At 40.0% G+C, this 25813-nt stretch overlaps 2 protein-coding genes across 2 annotated transcripts; one reads left to right on the forward strand and one right to left on the reverse strand.

Moving 5' to 3' along the window:
- Positions 1 to 820: 820 nt before the first annotated feature.
- Positions 821 to 4667, reverse strand: LOC118412412. Its single transcript, XM_035815259.1, has 4 exons — positions 4317 to 4667; positions 3472 to 3735; positions 2815 to 2932; positions 821 to 2320 (listed from the first exon to the last, which is right to left on the reverse strand). Exons 2-4 carry the CDS (start codon positions 3730 to 3732, stop codon positions 1383 to 1385), a joined length of 1317 nt encoding a protein of 438 aa, XP_035671152.1. The 5' UTR covers positions 3733 to 3735; positions 4317 to 4667; the 3' UTR covers positions 821 to 1382.
- Positions 4668 to 5763: 1096 nt separating this feature from the next.
- Positions 5764 to 24938, forward strand: LOC118412257 (adhesion G-protein coupled receptor G7-like). The gene is made up of 25 exons (XM_035814986.1): positions 5764 to 5892; positions 8085 to 8135; positions 8625 to 8690; positions 9335 to 9592; positions 10071 to 10166; positions 10430 to 10589; positions 10760 to 10866; positions 11264 to 11373; positions 11512 to 11576; positions 11899 to 12056; positions 12483 to 12596; positions 13591 to 13700; positions 14089 to 14238; positions 14526 to 14620; positions 14808 to 14904; positions 15165 to 15351; positions 15845 to 16020; positions 16325 to 16483; positions 16988 to 17097; positions 20052 to 20326; positions 20616 to 20694; positions 21760 to 21884; positions 22664 to 22787; positions 23224 to 23340; positions 23680 to 24938. Exons 1-25 carry the CDS (start codon positions 5817 to 5819, stop codon positions 23798 to 23800), a joined length of 3186 nt encoding a protein of 1061 aa, XP_035670879.1. The 5' UTR covers positions 5764 to 5816; the 3' UTR covers positions 23801 to 24938.
- The last annotated feature ends 875 nt before the right edge of the window (positions 24939 to 25813 follow it).

Raw genomic sequence — 25813 nt, forward strand, 5'->3', positions numbered from 1 at the left:
GTTTATATGGTTGTTTATACATGTATTCATATTCGCTTCATTTTTTTAAATTATTCTATCAAATTTTGTTCTTTTTTATAAAAGCCTGATGTTTACATTGTTTTCTCTCAACATGTATAACTATACAAGTTCATACAAGCTTGCGGATTGAAGTACACCCGAAGCGCAAACTGTATATCAAATCTAAATAAGTCATATTTATCACGTATAACAGAAAATTAAGATGACTTGATATGTTACCATATTTTGGGTGTGTTCAAAACACACAAATGACTGATGCATGGACTAATGTATGATGATGTGCTGCATTTGTTCAAAGGTAACTGCACATATGATATTTTTGTTTTGTTTTTACAAAACAACATATTTCCGAAAAAGCCATAAACAATCGGTCAAAAACTATGTGATCCAGCTGTCATATTTTCTGTCACAAATAAAACTGCGCAAATACCCGTCCCCAGCAGCGTCTCTTTTACTCTGATAAGACATGTTTGGAGTTACCATTATGCGGGTTGGGTGTGCCTTGACTTACAGGTGATCGATTGCCTTTATGAGGCTGTGGAGAAATGTTCGTACAGTTCTATTCTATTGCGGAAAAAGCGCAATGTTGGAAAGGCATTCGGAAACTTAATTGCTTCACAAAAATGTATCTATCTGGGTCTATTTTAAACATGCCCCAAACTATTTGTAATATTTCAAAGTTTTCTCCACAGAAAGTTATGTATTTCACATGTGTTTTAGCAGCACGGGAACGTTACTGTAACTATGTAATATACCTTTTGGGTATGTAGTTGAAAGGGAAAAGGAGATGGCAATGGAATGAATTAGTATGCAAAACTAATTTTATTAAGAACCTTAATTATCTACAATTATCAAAATTTATTCTATTGGCACCAGAATGCTATATAAAATCACAACTGAACCTAATCAAGTTACATTTTTTCTCAATGCATCTAGACTCCAATAGATTGGGATTCCAATTGTGCTTCAAAGTTTCAAATAATACAAGAAAGGATTTATCGTGTTTCTAACACTTTGATGTACTATTAATATATACTACTCACTAGTATGTGTAACTATAATGTGTAACTCCTTATTCTTGCTACAGTGTCGCTGTACATTACAATGAAAATGATTGCATTACCATCCAATTCACTAAGTGCCCTTTGAAGGACAAATCTATCTCTTTATTTTCTTCCCTTAAAACACTGCATTTAGTTTTACTGGATGAAACGTATTTACTGACATCTTCAACTGTAAAATAACTAATGGCTACTAACATAAAGACAAGCATTGTTGAAATTCTAAAAAGCTTGTCTTTGTATTCTGCAGTTCAATTCATGAATATGGCTATGGAATGGAGTATTTATCCCTTTATCCTCTCAGAAGATGGTGTCAGGAAAGACAAATGCAGGATCATTGACTTCCAGCTTGGCGCGTTTGACGATGTTGTTGAAGATGCGGCGCTCCCACTCTCCGAACCAGACGTCAGCGTGAGGCTTCCAGCTTTCCTTCTCTTCCTCCTTGTGACTTGTAATGACAGTGCCACTCTGGCTATCCTTGTGGAAGACTTTAGCCAAAGCAGCTTTGTTCTCTGTGTCATCGAGGTCTAGAGTAACACCAATCTTCTCCATCATCTCGAGAAAAGCCTCCTCCTTCCTGTCAACAAGTGCTCGGTAGTTGATGACAGCGCGGAAGAAGTGTTCCGGGTCCTCCCGGTGGAGGTCCAGGGCTTTCTGCATGACTCCTAGCCAGAATGTCATGTAGTAGTACACTTGGTGTGCATCGTGGGGCGGTGTTTTCAGTTTTGGGTCGTCCCCAAAAATGAAGTAGTACTCCGGCATCAGGTCAAGGTTATCCTCACAATGCTGCCTTCTTTTCCATTTCTCGGATTTCATGCCCTCAACCCACGTGTCGTAGTCCTTTTTGCATCCGCCATGATTCAGTCGGATGGACGATTCTGCCATTTTCATGCCGTCTCGGTACATGAAGAGCGTTTGGGCTTCTGGGTGAGCTTCAGCCAGGACCTTGGCAAAGGTGATCACGTGTGACTTAAACTTATACATGATAGTGGATCGGCGCTGCACATCATTGCTGAAAAAGTAGTAGTTGTAAAGCGTGCTGATGTTCTTGACGAAAGCGATGGTGCTCTCGCGGTTCAGTAGAACGTCAGGGATCTTGCTGGCGTCACCTGGGGATTTACCTTCCTGCACCTGGTCATAAGCCAGGGCGATGATAGAGTAAACATCAGGCCCATCAACTGCCATCGCTGATGGTAGGACGTTTGTTGCCTTCACGACGAGGGTGGAGCCACATCGCGCTAAAAAGCAATGAGAAAGTTTTTTTAAGCAGGTCAGAATTTTTGCTTTCGTTGAAACGGAGGTATTGTAATCAGTTGGGGTGTTTGTTTGCAGTCGTCTGTCCGCAGTTTAAAAATTGGCATTTCAGTGTTAGTCTTTAGGGGACACTAACAGGAAGTTGGATCAAAAGGGACAAAATGGTACTAGTACCAGAAATGGTACAGGAAAAATAATTTTTCCAAGTCCAGTGCTTTAAATAGGCCATGATATACTTATTTTTCACTTCCTTTCAATCTAAATGGGATACAATGATTGGTTAACAACAATGATACCAAAATACAGCATTTTCTGATTGCATTTTATGATAGATGCAATTCAAAGAACAAAAACGGCTACAAAACATACATTATTATGGTGTTATTGATGTCATCAATAAGAAAGTTAGATAGTTACGATAGGGGTTTGTTCAACTTTTCTGTTTTTACAAGTATGTTACATGAGTGGCATATCGTACCGGACATGTAGACGAAGATATTTTGCACATCGGCGATCTTCTCAGCTACAGCATCCGCCACGGCCTGGAGCTGCGAGATCGGGATAGACAGCAGTTCTTGGACGTACGTACGTTGTGCCTTAGGAAAAAGGAAAGACAATGGCAACGAGGTTAGATGATTTTTTTATTAGACGCTCAAAGCTGTAAAATTAGCTGAATCTCGGTTACTACATGGAGGAGCGGTAGGCGACCTTTGATTGATTCACATGTGCATCATCATCATCACCACCATCATGGCTTACTGCTGTACTGCAAGTACTATTGATGGCTATGACATGGAGAAAACGTAGACAACCATTGACAAGTTTACTTGATCATCATCAATTATCATTATCACCATTATCATCAGTGAATGCTTTAGATTGAGGTTCTATTCTTAAATGGTATGAAATGGAGAAGACTGATTTACATGATCATCAGTAGCAGCATCAAAATCATCACTGACTGCTCTTGTTTCATTCTGATAGGCATCTATTTTCTTCTTATAGTGATTCATATCACGAAAAGATTCGTTTCTCAAACATTAGTTTTTCTCTAGAGCTCTGAGTATTTGATACCATCAGATTTTCTCTAGGGCTGCGAGTATTTCATATTAACAGATACGATCATGATTCTTACCAGCTGGAGGTAGAAGTGTTCCTTGATGTCCACGTCCTCTTGTGTGCGCACGAAGAGGACTGTCTCTCGTGCCCAGTCGACCGCGTAGGGGGAAAACTCGTGCCCATGCTCCTTCATGAAGCTGATGACGTCACCCACTGGTCTGTCCTCACCGACAGCGTCAAAGTCGTCCCAGTTGTTGATGTCGTCTGACTCCTCTTCAGCGTCGACGTCCAAGGCAGGGTCGACGTCTTTCAGCTTCACTGATCTCAAGAAGGCCATTTTCTGGAAAAGACAGAAATGCATTCAGTTGCACCAGTTTGTCTAAATCGAGTAGTCTATACGCACAAGAAGTAGATATCTGCGAGGTAACCTGAAACTGGGTAAATAAGCTTCAACTTGAGAGCAGCGTCTTCAAGAAAATAAACAATTTGAAAGAAGTCTTTTTTAAGGCCATTTTGGCGCTTTGTGAAGAGTTCCTCGTAGTGTTTAAGCCTGTTTCGTCTGACAAATGGACACTTGAAGTTGAACCAAGGATATACAAGGAATACAATGCCCTTGGTTGAAGCTTCTTTTCTAGCTAATGCTTAGTCTGATCTAGATCTGTGGTTCGTGATTATGGTAAGCTTTCCTGTGGAAATTGAATATGTTTCCGATGGCGTCGATCGATTATCAGTGATTTAAACGAGCTGTTTAGAAGTGCAGACAATTGCTGTTTAAAATCATCTGCAAACAACAATGTGACAATTGCTGTTTGAAATCATATATACACAACAACGTGCTTATAACTGCTGTTGATATCATAGAATTGAATATTGTCCTCTTCCAAAAATTGATTGTTAAGTGTAAAGGATTTGGAAACTTACCAAGACTTTGTTGAAGTAACAAGCTGCGATACACACACGAGGACGATGTCAACTAGACTGTACAGAAGAAAGTGTCTTGACGGAACCCGACAGTCCGGTGTTTTTAAAGTAATCGTGACTAAATTGTCTGGCGGACTGGAACAAGAAACACGTTATATGGGTGGGAGATTTTTTACCTTCCTAATGATTCACGCGCGTCGAAATAGAATATTTCTTAACGTTTTTAAAATACACATGAAAACGTTTTTGCAATTCTTTTAACTATTCCCTCTGTGCGATATGTCTTGCCAAGTTTTCACAAATATTTGTACAATTATTGGATGCCCCCCCCCCTCCAGAAAGTACCATTTTGATCTGGTTCAACAGGTAAGTGGGCTCATTATAGTTGTCTACACTGGGGGCTAACATTAGACAAACATTTATGTGGCCTACGACCAGTCTAGTGACAGTCTTATCTCTTTCAGGGAATAATTCAGAAGCAAGACAACTGTGTTTTGGAATAAAGCCTATTTTATATTCATTTAGCTCTCAATATGTTAGTGAATACATTGAGAAACATGCACTTATACATTTAGACATATTTTCCTGACATAAAACCATCTCCTATACTTACGACGCATCGTTTAGGTTGATGCTTAATTGTTGTATTTTCAAATCAGAAATATAGAAGCAATCAACTCCGTATGAATGATCTAAATAGATATTAAAAAAACATTCATCGTTTTTTCTTCAGTTACTTCTTAGTTATCCTACTTGAAATACAATGTAGTTCAAAGATGAAGGGGGGGGGGGGGTTGTGTAGTCTCCAAGCAGACGTGTCAGCTGGATGAAAAAGACTCTTGGCCAAATAGGGCCAAATAAGTTGCCACGGAATGTCAGTCAGTGTTTGGCAGTCTATCCGGCTATCAGTTTACAGTCTTTGAACTCGGCGACATCTCACAGACTTGGCTGGTCAGTTCAATCCTAGGCAATTAACTAGGCTTTTATTTCTAACTTGGCCAAAGTTACTATTAGGCCTGGCAAGAGTCTGGTATAGAAGGGGGGGGGGGGGGGCTACTACTCCTTAATTGCATCAGAACATCGAGACCATAGTATGTCCAGGACAAAAGATCCAGCAGCCGGTTCTGCTGTAGTACCAAGGTCATACACTAGGGGACTCGAAATCAACTTGAAGTTCTCATTTCAAAATCTCTATCCACATACTACATGTTATTACAATCCATCTAGAGATTATTAAGTTATGCTGACCACAGATATCTGGAAAACATACACATACACGTATACCTTAAAAACAATACCTCCATTTTCATGGAGGTACTAGGTGTGGCCTAAAGTGGAGTTGGGGGTCAGTAACTGTAGAACCTCTGATCTCACTACAATAAAGGTAACCTCTGGTAACCCCTGGTCGACAGCAACTCTCTGTAACTCAAAACTATTGTAAGAACAAGTCATGTGACGTAAACTTGAGCAGAGGGACGCTGACATTGCCCCAGTTTCAAGATGGCGGTGCAACACCGTCGACCGTTACCTCACGTCGTCTGTATGTGCATGGTCCTACTCAGCGTGTTCCGCACAGGTTAGTCTTAGACGTGTTTACTACTGGGAAGACATTTTGAGTCAGTGTGAATTACCAAGACAAGATATCCAGACGATTGCATTCCTTATTCGGGTATCATAAAGACATACTCGGTAATATCGATAAGTTATGTGTCGAAAAAAAAAAGAATCTCCCTTGTTTGGTGATGAAAATTTTAATCTACGATCATCATAGATTGATCTGTGACTCATTTGTGATACATGTATCTGGAAATGTTACATAGTGAACTTTGACCAAAAAGTGTCGATAATTAACTAATCACTGAAAGGTGAATTGTAATAACAGTTTGATATGGTTATTGTAGATACCATCTAGTTAGGAACAAGTTGATAGACTGTTTTGCTAGCCACGGAAAACGGAGGCATTCTAATAGATAGATACCACTAGTAGATACAAGGCAGCACTTTGTCAAACGTTGGGAACTTTATTTCCAGTGCAACCTACAGTACTCTCCATGCATGACATTGGCAAAGTCTTTCATCTCTTCCCAATTCTAGTTCAGTGTTATTCTTCAGATTTGTCCTTAATAAGTAATCGGTCTGTCCAGGGAACTATGTACAGTATTAGAGAAGTTAGTACGTCGTCTTTTATGCCTGCTTTTGAGGATGTTAAGGGGTATATTGTTTCAGATACCATTGTTTTGTTCAGCAACGATGTATATGCCTGGTTTAACAACAGCCTGCCTTAAAGAAAAAAAAAACATTTATTCGAAGGATCCGGGTGAGAAGGAGACACGTTCCTACTTGTGTTTACCCTTAGCCAACGTTCAGTTGCCGTCACCGTGAAAAACAACACGCTTTGTGGGTGCTGACAAAAGATCAAGTTGCAGTGGACTTCGTTGTGTATATGTTTTGTTACTGCTTGATGTTCTATTCATGTGTATAAAGAACGTGACGTTGTGGTGAGAACCATGTTTGTATTTTATATTTACGTAACCTTACAAGCGTCTAACTGGTCGTGTGTAAAATATGCTGGTGGTGAATCTTGTGCGATACGCTTTCAAAGGCTTGAGACCACACAAGGTTCTATGGCATTTTTGATAACGTGATAACGTGTTTATTCTAATTTGTATGGAAGTGAAAACCTGTAGAATATGTGTAATATAAGGACTTATACATAATTAAGTTTTGAACCTTTTGAAGCCACATTGATCATACTGAAGGGTATTCAGTCAAGAAGAAAGAAAGAGGACGATAGCGACGACAATATCTTTGTGCAATTTATTCGTACGTTCATTCAGAGGGGAAAATTACATGGTCCGATTTATTGCATTCATAAATCTTCGTGGAATTTCATGTTTTTGATGCGTTCTTCAAGTAAGGCTAGACGAAGTCTAAGAGTCATGTTAAGTAAAGATCTCGACAACATACTTGACGCCCAGTCTGGTGTGTTTTGCCCACAGGTGTGAGCGGTTCCGGTGTAGGGTTACCTGTACCCATTGAAAAGCTAGTGCCGCCGCCACAAAACAAACTGCCGGGCGTTCTGAGTTACTTCCTTTGTCACAAGCCGTGAACTGAAATCTGACACACACACATGTACACACACATGTTGTCTGTCTGGCCTACTCTCCAAGCAGGGGTTAGGCCCGGGATTGTTTTTGACGTTTGTGGTTTTCTATTCCGGTTGAAACTAAAGGTGGTATCTCACTGCACTTGCGTCCCGCTTGCGTCACTGCGAGGTTCAAAAGATACTCAACGAATTTAGAGATAAAAAACAATTTTCGTATGTATTTCTTGTGTATTTTGTCGTCTTCTAAGTCATATTTTTACATATTGCGCAATATCTAAATTATAAAAAAAATCGGAGAAAATAACAAAACAGTGACGCAGTCAACGAACCCCGCAGTGACGCAAGCTTGACGCAATTGCAATGAGATACCACCTTAAACTTCGACATATCATACTTCAGCCAACAACTACTTCGACAAGGCACTGAACTGGTTCCAATACGACTTAACTTCGCAAAGTACTCCATTTAGATTTTTTAGTCGGGTTCCGCTTACTTGCGTTTTAAAGATTGTAAGTGTGTGTATCTGCTGTGTCTGTAGTCAGTATAACCGCCCTTCAGCGTAGCATATCAGCTTAGCTGCGCGTCAGTGGCTAGTTATATAGTATTTGGTACACTTCTTGCGAAGTAGTGCGACAGTATGACAGATGTTTTTGCAATTCCAGGTATTTGTCAACAAACCTCTGCCCCAACGTCCGCTGTTCGTAGGACAACAGGTAAAAAAACTGCTCATTACATACTTTTACGTCACGCATCATATGGGCGAAATTGACGAAAGGAAAACGATGCTGAAGCTATATGGGGTCCTGAAATTAACTTTCCTCCATTTGAGCAAAAAAAAGCATAGTTAATGACGATAATGTAGCCTCCTGTTTTATAAAGCGACGAGGTTTGTGATATTCTATATAGGTAATATGTGCGTATTTTGTTTATGATTAATCAGTATGACGAATGCCATTCAAGACAAAAGTCACTTTCCGTAACGATAGTCAAGAGAACGTTCGTATGGTTAGCCGTCAGCTGTAGCCTGTAGTACAGCTTTACATTGAATGTTCCTCTCGCGTTCGAATCAAGCTACAGACAGAGACGGCATGCTGTTGAAAATTGTTTTGTCGATATCAGAATGCCTTTCTACTCCTTACTCTTTTTCTGGACCGAATTATGATACAAATACCGAAATTTGATTTTTGAATGTTCTTTTGCAGTTAAAACAAGAACTGAACGATTCCAGACTCCGTTGGACCTCATCCCTATCAAACCACCCATTACAGGTAAATAAATCATTACGCTTTTTCTATTTTCTTTTTCAATTTTTTTAACATCGACAGTTTTAATTTGAAATTCGTTACATCATGCATCGGTGCAGTATTATGTATTTAAGTGATCAGCCTAAACAAGTTGCTGGAAATTAGAATGAAGCACGCACATTGGTACGATGTGTCCTGAAAGTGTTTGTAATTATCGACTAGGCCACACTGATTTGATATTGATGTCATCCTCCGGGCGCCCCCAAACTGATGCGAGCGTACGAATAAAAATGTTGCCTTCATTGTGAAATCTAAATATAGTCAGGAATGTTCAACAAATGACTGGACACGCAAAGCATAGTACTGTCATTCAACAGAAGAGAATGACTGACCAAATTTTCGATCATCGTCAGTCTCCATCAAGAAGACCTACTAACAAGATTCGGTTAGCTGTTTTTCTGCAAATTATCGGTCCTGTTTGGGCTGATTTATCTAACTTCAAGAGGACCCTACTGTAAACTAGAATAATGAAGCTGGTATCCAAGCCTATCATGACTATCGTAGCTGCCGTATCCCGTTCTTGTTTTGTCCGCAAATATTTGCGGAGATTAAGAAAGACCCTCGTCAGCTACCAATACTTATGATGATTTGTATTACGATAATTCCAGACTGTGTGGTTGGAAATGGCGTGACGTATCGTGGAAATGTCAGCGTTACGAAGAGCGGACGGACGTGTCAGCGGTGGGATGCAAACACCCCCCATCGGCCAGAAATTCACATCACAGAGTTTCCTAATGCTGGCCTTGTGGAAAACTTCTGTCGCAACCCCGTACGAGGGTTTTTTGGCGAGAGGCATGACATCCCCTGGTGTTACACCACTGATCCCAACGTCATGTGGGAGGGCTGTGATATTCCCCCATGTTCAGGTCAGTATGTCACAAAATTATCAAGTAATCAAGTCTTAAGCAAATGTCACTCATTAAGGCCATTGAATCCAAATGACTTTGCTCCCAATCACTCCGATCCCGAAGCCAGGTCGGGTTGGGAGTAGCTTGGAGTCCATTATATTCTAGCTCCAGTTCACTCCTCTGACTGTTTGACTTTCCCCACTTTGAGTTGATAAATTTATTGTCAGCTGGCTCAAACTATAACATCACAAACCTACTGCCATAGATGTTTTACTACGGCTATCTCCAAACCATTGTCTGGAGAAGTTCAAAAGGCCAGGGTTGGGTATGTGTGACCGGGGTGTAAAGTGCATATGTTATAATAACGAAAATGTTTTTTGTAACCATGTTAGGCTTGAAATTAAAGTTTCAATCTGTTTGCAGCAGAAAAGTGTCCTACTTAATTCTAGATAATTAATTATAATACACTAACACAGCATCGCCTTGATACCAACAGTTAGTACTACAACACCTCCTATGCCATCCACATCAATGCAGACGACAACAACAGCGATCAAGCCAGAACTGACATCACCTATGGCGTCATTCACACGTAAGTATCTGCTCTCTCTATATCAATATAACCCCTGTCGGTCAATATTGACCATGGTAAAATCTAACTCACATTATGCTCTACATCATTGGCTATTGTTAAACCTATTTGAGAATGACAGTTTCAGGCATATATTAAAGTCTGACTTAGTTCTGTAGCAAAGATCTGCAGATCCGCTTTTCTCTGCACTGTCTAGCTTCACCCGATTTTATGTGCTAAGACAGTGTAAACCTTCATCTTAATTGATGTATTTTTACCTATAGCTTTGAGAGTGGAGGTTATGCTCCAGAGAAACGCCAGTAAGATCGTTATCGGGGAGACAGTGACGCTAAACTGTGTGACAGCAGCGTCAGATGGTGTCTATCGGTACAGCTGGGAACTGAATGGCAACATTCTTCCTGACGAAACAAACAGAGTCTTCCTGTAAGTCAACAATGGGATTTAACGTTTTTAGGACTCTTCCATGTTAACATTTGAATTGAGTGGTTACTAATTTGCTAATTTCTGCTTTAGAATTAGAGCCATTACAAATGCAGTCACAAAATTGTATACACATAGATAACATCAATAACAATTTTCTTCTGAATATTTAGATACACAGGCAGAACTGAGGGGGCACACAGCATCACCTGTCGTGTGTTCCATCTTTCTGAAGAGTACACCTCATCGAACCACATACTCATTCATGTCCTCAACAAAGGTACTATAAACACATGTATGCTTCTTTAAAAGATAAAAAGAACTGAGTGCACAATACTAACTTTGACAGACGTGCAAGATCAGTGTGTTATTTACACAATATGAAAATACAGAGTTTTGCAGAGGGCGGCCTTAAAGTTTGTGTTCATAGTAGGCCTCTCAGAGGCCTTCTACACGCGTACACGTATAAGCACAAACTGTTAAGTAGATACAATGATTGCAACATACCAGTAGTAATTGATATGACATTACATTCTTTATATAGCTTTAACCTGAGTATGTACAGGTATTCTAATAGCAGTTCATTTTGGATTCAACCTTCAGCCACTCAAAATCATTCATGGACATGATTTTTGAATGATTGTTTGTAATTTTCTGCATCTTACCCTTGTTTGTAGACACCGTCATACTTCCCTGCACAATGACCTTGAAACTGAACTTCACCTCTGACCTTGAGCAGCTAAATTCACCTGGAGCGATGGCCCTTGCTCAACAGATTGAACTTTGGGTAAGAATTATTAAAAGTAATTTAATAAAATGAATTTTTACCTCTACTATCTTGTGTTAAAAAACAGACTGAGTGTTACAGTGATCAATTCAATATTCAACATAGGTACTGATGTAATCAAATTGCATTGTTCCGCAGGTCCAATCAGCTGTAGAGAGTAAAGACATTGATGGTGTTGTCAGTGTGAGGGTCAAAGCATTTAGGTAATTATTCATCTGGGTTTATGAGTATTAAATATATATGTATGTTTGCATATCCAATAAAAAAAACTGAAGGCATAACACACCAGTTCTGTACTTTAAGACATGCGCAAATTACTTGTATCATCAATCTTATCTATCTATCTATCATCAATAATTCATTACTTATACTCTTGAGTTTTTATGAGATTTGCTTTGACATAGGTCTACCAAAAAATTGTTTTACGTTTTCCTCAAACTAGATTAGCATAACAATACCATACTTTAATATATTGCATGACCCAGATTGTCAATGGCTCAGACAGTCTTGTCCTTTTGTTTTCAGAACAGGAAGTGTAGTAGTTGACCAGAACATCTATGTGGAAAATGCTGGAACATCGGAGGAAGAGCTGATACGTAACGTGGGGGTGGCTCTCACTGATGCTGCCCGGTTGGACAATACTCTACCTGTAGATCTGGAAAGCATTGAAATAAGGAGCATAGGTAGGTTGGAGTGCACAGAAGAATGAGCAGTTATATTTGACAGCCAGTTAGTAGAACCTGTATGTACAGAATGGCAAGAACTTAGTAGCACTGAAAGCTGGATGAACATAGGACATATAATATTGTATTTTTTTTTTACTTTAGAAAAATTTCAGCTTTGTTACTTGGCAGCTTCACCTACATACAACAAGATTCCAAACATTGAATGATGTTGTTTTATGTTTTTCCTATGGAAAAATGAAGTTTTCTTTTCTTTAAAGCTCTTTTCTTCAATCATTAATGAGATTGCCCCACAGGCATTGTTTTGTCTAGAATTTTAGACAATATAATTTGTTGTGTTTTTTACTTCTGTCTCCCAGCCCAAAGGTAATTTTTTCATCAGCAATTGTCTCTAATTGTTAATAACTTAATAGAATGTTTTTACAGTTCAATGTCTACAAGAAACTGTTGAGGTAAACAATGTCACTCTGACCTTCCCATCAACTCCTGGAGGTAGATTTGCATATTCAGCAGAAAGATGTCCAAGTGCAACTTTGGATGGTAAGCCTCTCTGATCCACTCTTTAAATACATGACATTGTTTACTGAAAAGTTCGTATTTCCCAATCATTTTTCACAGGATTATTTAAAGGACCACCTCATCCTAGCCTCCATAGCAGGCTCTCTGGGGCCTTTTTTGGCTCATAATACACTGTTGTTGGCCATTTCTTTTTGTACTAGGTCGCTGATTGCCTGCCGTCGCTGATTACTGGCCCCGTAGAGGGCGGCAATCAGCGACCCAGTACAAAAAGAAATGGCCAGCAAAAGTGTTTTTATGAGCCAGAAGAGGCCCCAGAGAGCCTACTATGGAGGCTACATCCTATATTTTCAACATTGTAAAGAAGTGTGGGACCGCGTGGCACAGTGATAGTGTGTTCGTCTGGGAACCGAGAGGTTGCGGGTTCGAATCCGCCTGCTGTGCTTCCGATCTTGTGCCCTTGGGAAAGGCACTTTACACAGCTTCCCTCACTTTATTCGGGTGAAAATGAGTACCTAGCTTCGGCTAGGGCCGTCCCTCGGATAGAACGTTAAATGGAGGTCCCGTGTATGGGGAGAGCCACACCCCATGCACGTTAAAGAACTCCCACACGTGCGATGGTGCGGTGTGCGTTGGTGCAAATCCTTCTGTCGGGAGTTGGTGATTCACTTCAAATCACCCGGACGGAGGCCTGGCGAACCTCTGTCTCGTATCAGCCACATGATGATTTACATCATTCACCCAGACGGGAGACCTGGCACATCCCCGTCTTGTAATTAGCCAGCGAAAGGGTATGTCACCCCGTAAGGGTCGGTATAACCCCGTTGTGTGTAAACATGTGCGAATATGTGCGATCACGTGCACCGATGATGATGATGAAAGAAGTCAGAATCAGCCAAAGGCAGCAGGCAATAGTCATGCAACTGCATTATCATCATCGTCGCTCACTCACTCACTTGCTAAGTATGCACAAGACTGTGTTAACAACATTGATTTGTTTAAATTTCGTACTAATCAGGTGGACCTCCCAAGGGTCGCAGACACTGTAGTGGAGACATTGGGACAGGGATGACATGGTCTCAACCCTTCTTGCTTGACTGTGGCCAGAACCTTCAGACACTAGCTGAGGTATAGTCTTTCTTTTTTTTCTCTTTCTAGCATACACTATAAAAATATACAGTTAAACCTGTACCAGTGAGCATCTTATGCATTATTGGTTAGGTACCACCTCAGCACTTTTTTTTTAATTTGGCGGTCCCTTTTATTATTGTTCCCATTAGCCAATGAAAATCATCTCCAATTTGCTCACAATTTGTACATGACTCTTGTTAGGTTTGACTGTATCAGTTATGCCACATGATGAAAACATTTGTGTAGTATGAAAACAAAAGTCCAACAAAGATTAATTCTACTAAACTATAGAAAATGTTACGTTGTACCATAATTTTGCAAAAAAAATCACTTAAATCGCTAGTATACCTGTAAAGTAAAGGAAATATGTTTTACTTGTTTTTAGACTGAGGTCACAAACACAAACCTGGAAGAAGTCGCGACAACACTTCAGTTGCTGACCTTGACTGGCTCCACTCTCGGTGTGGCAGATATGACTCAGGCAGCTCGAGTTCTGGAGAACATTGCAATGGTTTCCTCTGTTGTGCCAACTGATGTAAGTAGTCTTATATCTATCCACCACTGCCACAGGTGCAAAACAAATCAGTTTTGCAAATCTTATAGTCAAATCATATAATCTTGACAACTGCAGTGGAATAAAACCGGCTAAATTTCTTCCCAGCTTAATATTTATTGATACTATCTTATGCCACCGCAAGATCTGCTTGGAGATTAAAATCATACTCTTCACATGATCATCTTGATATTAAGAATTCTGTAATATTTCATCACACATTCCAAGTTCTGTGAGTTGTTAAGTTATGACATTATTGCTCTTTACAGGTTGGGTACTCTGTTCTAGACACTGTGGATCAAATCCATGATGCACCAGAGAATGTTCTGAAAGAGATTCATACCATGGGGGTGCCAACATCCAGGTACACCAAATGTTGCTATGTGGGTTACTTAGAGTGTTTGAATTATAATATTCTTGGACATAAAAAAGTCTTAGAAATTGTTAAGAATGTGTATCTTAAGTGTCCTTGCAAAATCCCATGCTTATCCACTATTTCTTCTAGTGACATTTCATTCTAATGATGTCTTGTCATGTTGAATCCGTGACAGTATTGCCCAGTCACTGGAGGTTATGTTGGATAAAGTCAGCCTCACTGGGACCAGGTTCCACAGAATTCTACCGAACATTGCTGTGGAGTCTATGGAGGTATGTACTGTTTTATTTACCCACTGAAAGATTTGATACAGATGTTATTGTGTACATGCATTAGATTCTTCAGTTTGAATACTTTCATTGAAAATTTGAGATCATTATACTAATGTGCATCATAAAGAAATACTGTCCAGATTTTTCAATGTACCAACGGTTTTCACGCAGTATGTCCAAATTGTAGAATCTATTTTATATATTACTCAGTATAATGAAGTCAAAGTTTTGCTAGAATACCATCCCTTGATTTTTTTCAGGTACCAGTCAGTGCATTCTCCCGTGACCTGGGGTTTGTGTGGTTGGAGGGGGAGGAGCTCGACGTAACAGAAAATGGGAGGAGGATACTCAAGATGTACGGGGAGGGGGGCATGAGGGACGACCCACGGGTGGAGGCCGCCATCTTGCTACCAAAGTCTCTCCAACCGCTGATCTTAGGCAAAACAGGTCAGAAAGTTATAATGTCTTATCACTGTGTCAAATATATACATTATCAAGTTTAGGCTGGTATATGAATGGATTGCATATTTTGGAAGCAAGTGCAATTTTCACTTGTTATTGAAAGAATAACAAGCTGTCAAATTGATTTGCCGGATAGGCATAATGATGCTCTTGTTTCAAATATCTATTTTAAGGTACACAGCCTTATGGTTCTGTTGTTGTTAGACATATGAACGTCTCCAATAATGCAGAAGCCATTCAAAGTTGACTGATGCTATGTAGTACAACATATTTGAGGTTTGTCAATGAAGGTTAAAATTTCTAGGTCTATAGATGCTAAGACAGGTATGCGAGATATCAATTATGCAAACAACTGGATAGATATGTTTAGTACTAACTGAATTTTTAATACAAACCAGATGCTTGTGTAACTGTTATCTAAGGTGGTTTCTTTTGTACTTTTCTAGAGTAGTGACAGTTTTTCCTTTTCGTTCAAAAGGCCAGACTGACGTGAAACTAAACGTGGTGGTATACCAAAACAGCAAGCTCTTCACAACCAACCAGTCAGGCCTGTCCACAGGGATACCCAACAGTAGAGTTCTGTCTACATGGGTCACAAATGTGTCATTCCAACATCTACTGGAGCCTGTCATCATCACATTTATGCCTTTGGAGGTAAAATGAACACTTTTGTATTGTTTTCAGATTACAATCTTGTACCATATGATTACTAGCATTCCTGGCTAGTTATTGTGTTCATGGGAATTTGAATAATGCACTAAGGTGTACATGGGTGTTTAACTTCTGTTGCGAGGTAAATGTTGGTGGAAAGGGTCCTATGCCCAAGACACAATACATAACAACAGGGTGTTGTAATGACCTCAAGAGGGCTATGAGACCTTTACTTTTGCCTGTACGATACAGCTGCTTCATTTACATGTATCCTTGAAGTCAGTCACATGTCCATTATATTTTACAGGAAGAGAAGGCGGCACAGACTAATGTGTGTGCTGCATGGAACTTCTCATTGGCTGGGGGTTCAGGGACGTGGTCACCACACGGTTGCACGTACATGGGAATGACCAATGGGAGCATCACATGTTCCTGCAACCATCTCACCAACTTTGCTGTGCTTGTGGTACGTTTACTTGTTTGTGGAAAGGCCCAATTGTAAGTTAAGTTTTCATTGCAAAATAATGGTGGCACGGTGGCCTTATGGTCAGGGTTGTTGACTAAATTGAATCCCTGACAGCTCTTTTAGTGCTGTGCTCTTGGGAAAACCACTTTTCAAAAATGTTGTCACTTGACGCAGGTGTAAATGTGTATCTAGCTTAAGCTTGGCATATTCCTCAGATAGTACATTAAATCCGGGTTCTAGGAGAGCCACATCTTGAGCATGTAAAAGAGCCTACCGTAATTAAGACAAGAGATGGGGACCTTCCCGATGTGAGTGGATCTATACACATATGCAACACGTAATGTTCAATACAAACCTGGTGTGTTACACCATGAGGTAGTACTCGTAACATGGTAACACGAACAAACAAAAATGACCCAATAAATTGCTGAATAACCATAACTGATTTTTTTCCTATTTTCCATTTTCACTTCTAATGATTGTGCAATATTGATTGTTCCTCAGGGGCATCAGGATAAAAAACATGACAGGATCCTTAGCCTGATCACTACCATTGGTTCTGCACTTTCTCTGGGTGGACTGGTCTTCACACTTATAACACAGCTGGCTTTCAGGTAACTGCGTTGTGTCTTTACCTGAAGTCTGTTAGTATATAAAGTTAAGAGGATATAATGCCTACTGGGGTGTGAGTGGATGGTGTTTAGGACCAGGGACAGGTCTGTTTAACTGTGTGTTGATAATTTTCAGCACCAAGGATAGGTTAAATGTGTGTAGTTGGTATTCAGCACAAATGACAGACAAATTCACATTTGTGTGTATGGTGTTCAGCACCTAGATAAGGACAAACATGGTTGCCTGTGTGTGTATAGTTTTCAGCACCAACGACCTATGTGTGTAAATGGCATTTAGCACCAGGGACAGGTGTTATTTGTGTCTGGATACTTTTCAGCACCAAGGACAGACATGTTTGCATTTGTGTGTTTTGTGTTCAGTACCAAGGACAGGCATGTTTGCATTTATGTGTTTGGTGTTCAGCATTAAGGATGGGCATGTTTGCATGCGTGGATAGTGTTCAGCACCAAGGACAAGCATGTTTGCATGTGTGGATAGTGTTCAGCACCAAGGACAGGCATGTTTGCATGTGTGTTTTTGGTGTTCAGCACCAAGGATGGGCATGTTTGCATGTGTGGATAGTGTTCAGCACCAAGGACAAGCATGTTTGCTTGTGTGGATAGTGTTCAGCACCAAGGACAGGCATGTTTGCATGTGTGTTTTTGGTGTTCAGCACCAAGGATGGGCATGTTTACATGTGTGCATAGTGTTCAGCACCAAGGACAGGCATGTTTGCATTTATGTGTTTGGTGTTCCTTGCCTTTTGGTGTTCAGCACCAAGGATGGGCATGTTTACATGTGTGCATAGTGTTCAGCACCAAGGACAGGCATGTTTGCATTTATGTGTTTGGTGTTCCTTGCCAAGTATGGGCATGTTTACATGTGGGCATAGTGTTCAGCACCAAGGACAGGCATGTTTGCTTGTGTGGATAGTGTTCAGCACCAAGGACAAGCATGTTTGCTTGTGTGGATAGTGTTCAGCACCAAGGACAGGCATGTTTGCATGTGTGTTTTTGGTGTTCAGCACCAAGGATGGGCATGTTTACATGTGTGCATAGTGTTCAGCACCAAGGACAGGCATGTTTGCATTTATGTGTTTGGTGTTCCTTGCCAAGTATGGACATGTTTGCATGTGTGGATAGTATTCAGCACCAAGGACAAGCATGTTTGCATGTGTGTGTTTGGTGTTCAGCGCCAATGATGGGTATGTTTATGTGTGTGGATAGTGTTCAGCACCAAGGACAGGTATGTTTGCATGTGTGTGTTTGGTGTTAAGTGCCAATGATGGACATATTTACATGTGAGGATAGTGTTCAGCACCAAGGACAGGTATGTTTGCAAGTGTGTGTTTGGTGTTAAGTGCCAATGATGGACATGTTTACATGTGTGGATAGTGTTCATCACCAAGAACAGGCATGTTTGCATTTATGTGTTTGGTGTTCCTTGCCAAGTATGGACATGTTTGCATGTGTGGATAGTGTTCAGCACCAAGGACAGGTATGTTTGCATGTGTGTGTTTGGTGTTAAGTGCCAATGATGGACATACAGTCAAACCTGTATTAGCGGCCACCTTTGCATAACGGCCACCTGCCCATAGTGGCCACTTTTTGTCGGTCCCTTGGATTCGTAATGATTAAGAAATAGGCTTAGCGGCCACCTGTCCAACGCGGCCACGGCCACACGATTTCCGGTCCCGCAGGTACAAAAACACTGCCGATAACGGCCACGCGGACCGCTGATCTATGTTTCGGCACGCTTTCGGCCATATCCAGCGGCCGTATCGTCACCCTACGCCGGATTTAAAACCTCTTTGAGTTATTTTCAAAACAAAACTTCGTAAACTGGCGCTACCCATACCCGCTGACAAACGAGGTCATATAAGGTCAATAGACGACACCAATATTACGGAGGTAAATTGTGTTAAAGTTACGTTCTAATACACTATCGCTTAGGTTAATTTACATCACAAAAATTTCTAAATAAATTGTTACAAAGACAAGATGATATGAACTTCAGACTATGGTGGATTTTATTCTTACATTTATTAAGAGATAAGTCTAAAATGACGTGACTTTTCTTGTGAGTACCACATTAGCATAGTGGGCGAATCTGACGTGTGAACGCGAGCGGGAACACACGGACGGCGAAGTATCAAAGGATACAAGACGAAAGATCAAAGAAATATGACGATACCGGTCTTTTCAGACAATATCAATAGTAGAACATTTAAAACTTTTTATAGCTTTTGTTTTCTTAATACATATAGTGTAAAAATCATTGCAGTACATGTACAGTACTGTATTATGTGAATAAAGATCAGTGGTTACTAAAACCATGTGTACCTTATTGCTTGTGGTCAATTAATTAGCATATTCTCTATAGTGGCCACCTCTCTATAGTGGCCAATTTTGACCAGTCCCTTGAGTGGCCGCTATAGACAGGTTTGACTGTATTTACATGTGAGGATAGTGTTCAGCACCAAGGACAGGCATGTTTGCATGTGTGTTTTTGGTGTTCAGCACCAAGGATGGGCATGTTTACATGTGTGGATAGTGTTCAGCACCAAGGACAGGCATGTTTGCATTTATGTGTTTGGTGTTCCTTGCCAAGTATGGACATGTTTGCTTGTGTGGATAGTGTTCAGCACCAAGGACAAGCATGTTTGCAAGTGTGTGTTTGGTGTTCAGCGCCAATTATGGGTATGTTTATATGTGTGGATAGTGTTCAGCACCAAGGACAGGTATGTTTGCATGTGTGTGTTTGGTGTTAAGTGCCAATGATGGACATGTTTACATGTGTGGATAGTGTTCAGCACCAAGGACAGGCATGTTTGCATGTGTGTGTTTGGTGTTCAGCGCCAAGGATGGGCATGTTGACATATGTGCATGGTGTTCTGTACCAAGAACAAGTGCATTGTTAGGCCAAAATTGCTTACAGAACAAACTTTTTTCCACAGCTCACTACGCAGAACAAAAGCGAGATTCATCCTGATCAACTTATGCCTGGCGCTGATAGCTGTCCTGGTGGTGTTCTTTGCTGGGCTGGAAGGTGCCGTAGGGAACCCCATTGGCTGCATGTCCGTGGCTTTCCTTTTGCACTACTGCCTCCTGGCAGCTTTTCTGTGGATGGCAGTGGAGGCGTTTGTGTTGTACCAGGCGCTTTGGAAAGTGCTGGGTGTGGAGACAAAGATTACATGGCAGTTTGCACTGGTGTCTCTACTCATTGGCTGGGGTGAGTGGCAGTGTTGCTCATTATTTTTCTGTGAGTCCCAGTGTCACTCCTAATATTTCATTTGTGAACAGCTGTCCTTGCATTCCCAAACCATGTTTCTTTCCCATTGTCTTGAAAATAATTCAAAGGGTATTCTATCATGTTGTAATTAGGGCTCCATGTTCTTGAAGAGATATTAAGGAAAAAGTAAACAGACAACAGTTTTTTTTTAAAATTTAACTGAAAAAGTAACCCAGGTTCCAATACTTGATTGAATACTCAGGTTTGTGTATTGTGCATTTCTGCTTAGGTCTGCCAGGGGTCGCTGCAGGGATCACCATTGCTCTCCATCTAGTGTTGCCTCTTCCTGGATACATGTCAGACAGCCTGTAAGCATAGTGGACAATTTTCAAATTTCAAGACATGTTTGAAAAATAGGCTATAAAAATACATTTGTTTCATTTGTATGTTCATTTAGACCCTTGAACTAAGTTGTAGTACCCAGTGGTACATAGTGCTGTAAGTATTCTCGCCGTTTATGGTCTCATTGATGTATTACTCCGCGAGTGGGTACCCTAAAATAGATCCGAGCCAAAAACTGAACGGCTGCATGGACGCATGTTTAAAGCGGTGAGAAATTCGCTTTTGCCCAGCCGAACTGATATCAAAAGTTAGATTGGTGAAAGCTTGCTTGTAACTGAAGAAATCAGCAGGTAAAGTTTGACAGCCGCGCGCTAGGTCGGAGGTACACAGTCCTGGGTTCTGAGTGGTGCGGTTGTACGCTAGCAAGGAAAAAGTGCCTTTTGCTGGGATTGACTGATTGTAACTTGTAATTGCTATATAAACAACAAACCTATGGATTATAGTCATTGGTAATTTTTTTCTATTGTATAGAGTAAATTTGCTCAACATAGAATGAAAAATCTGCTGACATTTCATGTAGCTTCATTATAAAGGCGACCAAGTAAAACACGAATTATAACATAGAAGTCTATGGGAAGAGGAAACTCATCAATGAGACCTTATGTAGAAGGGAACATACATACATGTAGTTTCACAGGATGGGGTTGTTAGCCCTTCCCCTTTGATGTGTTTAAGGTTCATCCTCGAACACGGGACCCCCATTTATTGTGCATTCTTAAAGAAGGGCGCGCCCCAACTGAGATGCTCTTTTTGAACCAGAGTCTCCCAGTTACCAACTTATTAGAAATAGGAGCTGTATTATGAGGCTGCTACAAGTTGAGCTACAGGGACATCCTTGCATGAAATATTGACTATGACTGGATAAGTTTATTACGACATCTTTCATGAAGGCTATTGATTTACAAGAAAAGATCAATGAACAACATAACATGGGACTTACTCTTAGCTTAAGTGTTGACTCTGAACTTTAACTTGTCGGGTAAATGTATTCCCTGGTATTTCAAAATGAACATGTTTTCTTTCTTATCTAGTTGCTGGATGTCAGGACAGCTCCTGTACTATGGCTTCTTGGTGCCACTGGGAGTAATTCTCATCTTCAACACCATCATGTACATCATTGTCATCAGGAGCCTCACATGTGCCTACATCTCCAGGGGTACTCTGTCTCTTGATACTCTTCCTCTACATACTTTATCATAACCCATGCATGTTGATGTCATTATGTGTACCTCACTCTACAGAATGGAATTCTTTTTTCTTCTGCGTCTTCCTCTTTTTGTTCCAAACAAATAAGGTCAATGACCTGGCCCAGACAGCTGTCACCATGGTAACTGGTAAACTAGCAGACACTCTGTGGTATTTGATTACATTATGTAGCAAGTGGCAGGGCAGCTGGAGGGGCTGATACCATATACTCACACTCACTCACTATCTAGTTTAGCGTCCGTTGTTTGCTGTCTTGGAGAGGTTGGACGTTTTGTCAAGTCGTGTCCGTCAGATGCTGCCCTCCATCCATCTCTGTCAAGGGGGTTTGCTTTTTGCAGCTCCAGTTTTCTGAGATCTTCATTGACACTGTAACCCATCTCCTCTGTCTACCAATATAACTTATATGAATGTGTTTGAGTAAGACTAAACAAAGCAATTGAATAGTTTGTAAGGCTAGGCCATACATAGGAACATTATGTATTTCCTTGCAAATCCTACCCAGCTTTCTAGTTACGGGTACTTAATCTTTCTTTTTACTACTCACTGTCACAAGTAGGTCATGTTGACAGTGCCGGCCTTTTTTTTAGACACTACAAAATTGTTGAGAGCAACTGGTCTGTCCTTTTGTGTCTTAAAACATGTTTAACAGTCAAATAATGCCCTTGTTGTCTTTAATCTTATGCATTTGCATCAACATTTCTTTTACAATATCTCTTTTATCATAACCAGGTAAGCTGCTGAAAAACAAGAGGACCCGAAAACTGCGATCTGAGATCTTGAAGCAGCTGAGGATTTCTGTCACAGTTATGGTGCTCGTTGGGCTGACCTGGGGCTTTGGCTTCTTCCTCTACATGTAAGCTGCACACTGATTGGACACAATAAAAGATAAGATAAAAGGCACCTGATTGGTCGTGACTGATATGCTACTGCCTTACTTAAATGTCAGAGATAACATTGTGATTGGTTATGATTACTAAGTAAAAGACCTGATTGGTCATGGCTGTTTTGATTTTTCTGACGTTTGCTTTGGTTGGTTAGCTGATCTGCCCATTATATGCACAATAACATTGGCTGTTACTTAAGTTGGAGAAAACTGCATGATAGTGTTTGATTCTACACTTAATCAGAGTGAAAGTTGAGTTAATGATTTGTAGCATTGCCCTTCTGCTTACTGATGATTTACGTTTTTTTTAAAGCATGTGGTTACTTTAGGGTACGCAGCATAAATATGAAACATTAATTCTTTGTCTATGTGTAATTTCATATTTTCATATTTTCTTTAATTTCAGAGAAGATGCTGGAATCGTGTTTGCCTACCTGTTCTGTATCTTCAACTCTCTCCAGGGGTTCTTTATTTTCATCTTCCAGTGTGTCATGCAGAAAACTGTACGGGCAGCATGTTACAGGTAAACTTATGCATATGAAACATACACTCACACACACATACTTCTACTTTATATTCTGTAGTTCCACATCTTGCGAGGCTTACACATGCTCGCATTTAATGTTCATAGAGGTCATGTCTTGCTGAGCTAGAGTAACTATTCAAAAGATGAGATAACCAGGTCCTTGGCTTCTGATTATTTGATCATAATATTTATATTACAACTCAGTGCCAACAAGCAATGAAAGTGTCAAGAATACGTCGATTGCAATACTATATTCATATGGGGCAGACAATATGGAGATTACAAGATTACGTTGGTTGTAGATACATTATTACAAACATATTGTTTTCTTTCCAGTTTGGTCTGTAGAAGGAAGACAAGGGAATGGAGGTTACCCGAGACTGACATCATCCGGAAAAATGCTGGCCAAGATGTCACTGTTCCACTGACAGACATTGCCGACCTGGTTGGAGATTAGTTAATTCTCGTTCTAAGTTTATTTCTATTTTTTGTTATGTTTCTGATTGTCATATGTCACGATTGAATGGAATTAGTACTGTACAGCAATGCAGAGGTTTGAATACTACTTAGTACAAACATGTTGGAGTAGTAAAATAGTACAATTTATATCTGTAGCATGATTGTTAAGGATAGGAAATAGTCTTGTCTGCCATTTCTTATGATGTTTCTTGATTCAACGGTATGTGTCAAATGCTGTTACAATAGCAAATGTTCTTGTCTAGTTTGTACTTGTCCAGTTTGTTACCTGTTACTCACTGTTTTAGGTAGAAGGTGCAATGTCCTACTTGGAATCTGTGAGTAGATAAAAACATTCCAGTCTAATTCTAGAGGTAGGAATGTTTCATGACCCTTGCTTCATCTATTTGGGTCAGTTAGTCCTCACTATCAATGAGTCAAGCTGATCACAATCATGCTGTTACAGGCCATACATTTTTGTATAACCCTTATCTTTGAAGTGGCCTTCAGATGTTGTTACATGTTGACAATTGAGTAAAAATGAAAATAAAATTAAAGCAGGTAAACTGATACAGTGAAAGATCATTGAAGGATCAGTCTAAGGGTAGAATTGAAGAAATTAGAAGTGCTGAAGCCTCTGTTATAAAACTCTGTTGTAAAAAAATATAAAGTTTGCCATGGACTAAGGTACTGTTTGTTATATACAAGTGAATGGTATACAGTATATTCTTGACATGCTGAAAAATGATAAAACCTCTGTTGTATAGCTTGTTTGAAATTTAGTTAGCTGTAGACTATTAGTTACTGTTGTTATAGACAAGTGAGTAGTAGTAGTAATATACATTAACCGCACATCAAAGTGTTAGAAACACGATAATCCGTTGTGGTATTGTTTGAAGCTTTGAGGTTCAATTGGAATCCCAATCTCTCCTAGGAGATTTCCAAACTCTCCCAGATTCCAATCTCTACTGTGACATATGTATTTGGAGTGGTTGTGATATTAAAGTCTAGATGCAGTGGTTAGTATTGAGAAAAAAATGTAACTTGAAGGTCCAGTTGTGAGTTTATATAACATTTTGGTGCTAATAGGATGATTGTGTGTATTTTGATAATTTTAGATAATTAAGGTTCTTAATAAAATTTAGTTTTGCATACTAATGCATGTGTAATTGTCATCATATCTCCCTTCTATGACATACCCAAAAGGTATACGCTTCAGGATAAATACTGTTGACCAATCACTTCAGAACGTAAACTCGAGAGTTACAGACACTTGATCTTACATGTGATTTTGCGGATAAATGACGTCAGCAATTGGTCAAACGCGAGTTTTCCGTGACCAGCTAACGCGCAGTGATCGAAAGGACACCGGCCATATCACTGCCTAAAATGCCAATACAGAGTTCACAGGCCGTCGGGTCAGTCTCAAGCTTTTATTTGGCTTTTAACGCTGACTTACACATCCAAAACAGGAAAATAGAAAATATTTGTCGTGTTCCAGACGTAGGAATCACAGTCAAGTCATGTAAACCATATAATGTATAATGTATAACATTTATAGTTACAGTTACGTTTCCATGCTGCTCAAACACATGAAAAATACTATGATGATGTTCTGTTGAAATAACTTTGAAATATTACAAATAATTTGGGCCATGTTCAAAATAGACCCAGATAGATACATGAAGCAATAAAGCTGCCTTTCCACCATGCTGCTTTTCCACCATTTCCGCAATAGAATAGAACTGTATGAACATTTATCCACAGTCTCATAAAGGCCATCAATCATCTGTCAGTCAAGGCACACCCAACCCGCATAATGGTAACTCCAAACATGTCTTATCAGAGTAAGAGACACGCTGCTGGGGACGGGTATTTGCGCAATTTTACATGTGACAGAAAAAAATGACAGCTGGATCAAATTGTTTTTGACTGATTGTTTATAGCTGGTTAGGAAATATGTTATTTTATAAAAACAAAACAAATATTATATGTGCAGTTACCTTTGACCTCT

Source organism: Branchiostoma floridae, chromosome 3, assembly GCF_000003815.2.
Source record: "Branchiostoma floridae strain S238N-H82 chromosome 3, Bfl_VNyyK, whole genome shotgun sequence".
In the NCBI taxonomy this organism is placed as follows: Eukaryota; Metazoa; Chordata; class Leptocardii; order Amphioxiformes; family Branchiostomatidae; genus Branchiostoma; species Branchiostoma floridae.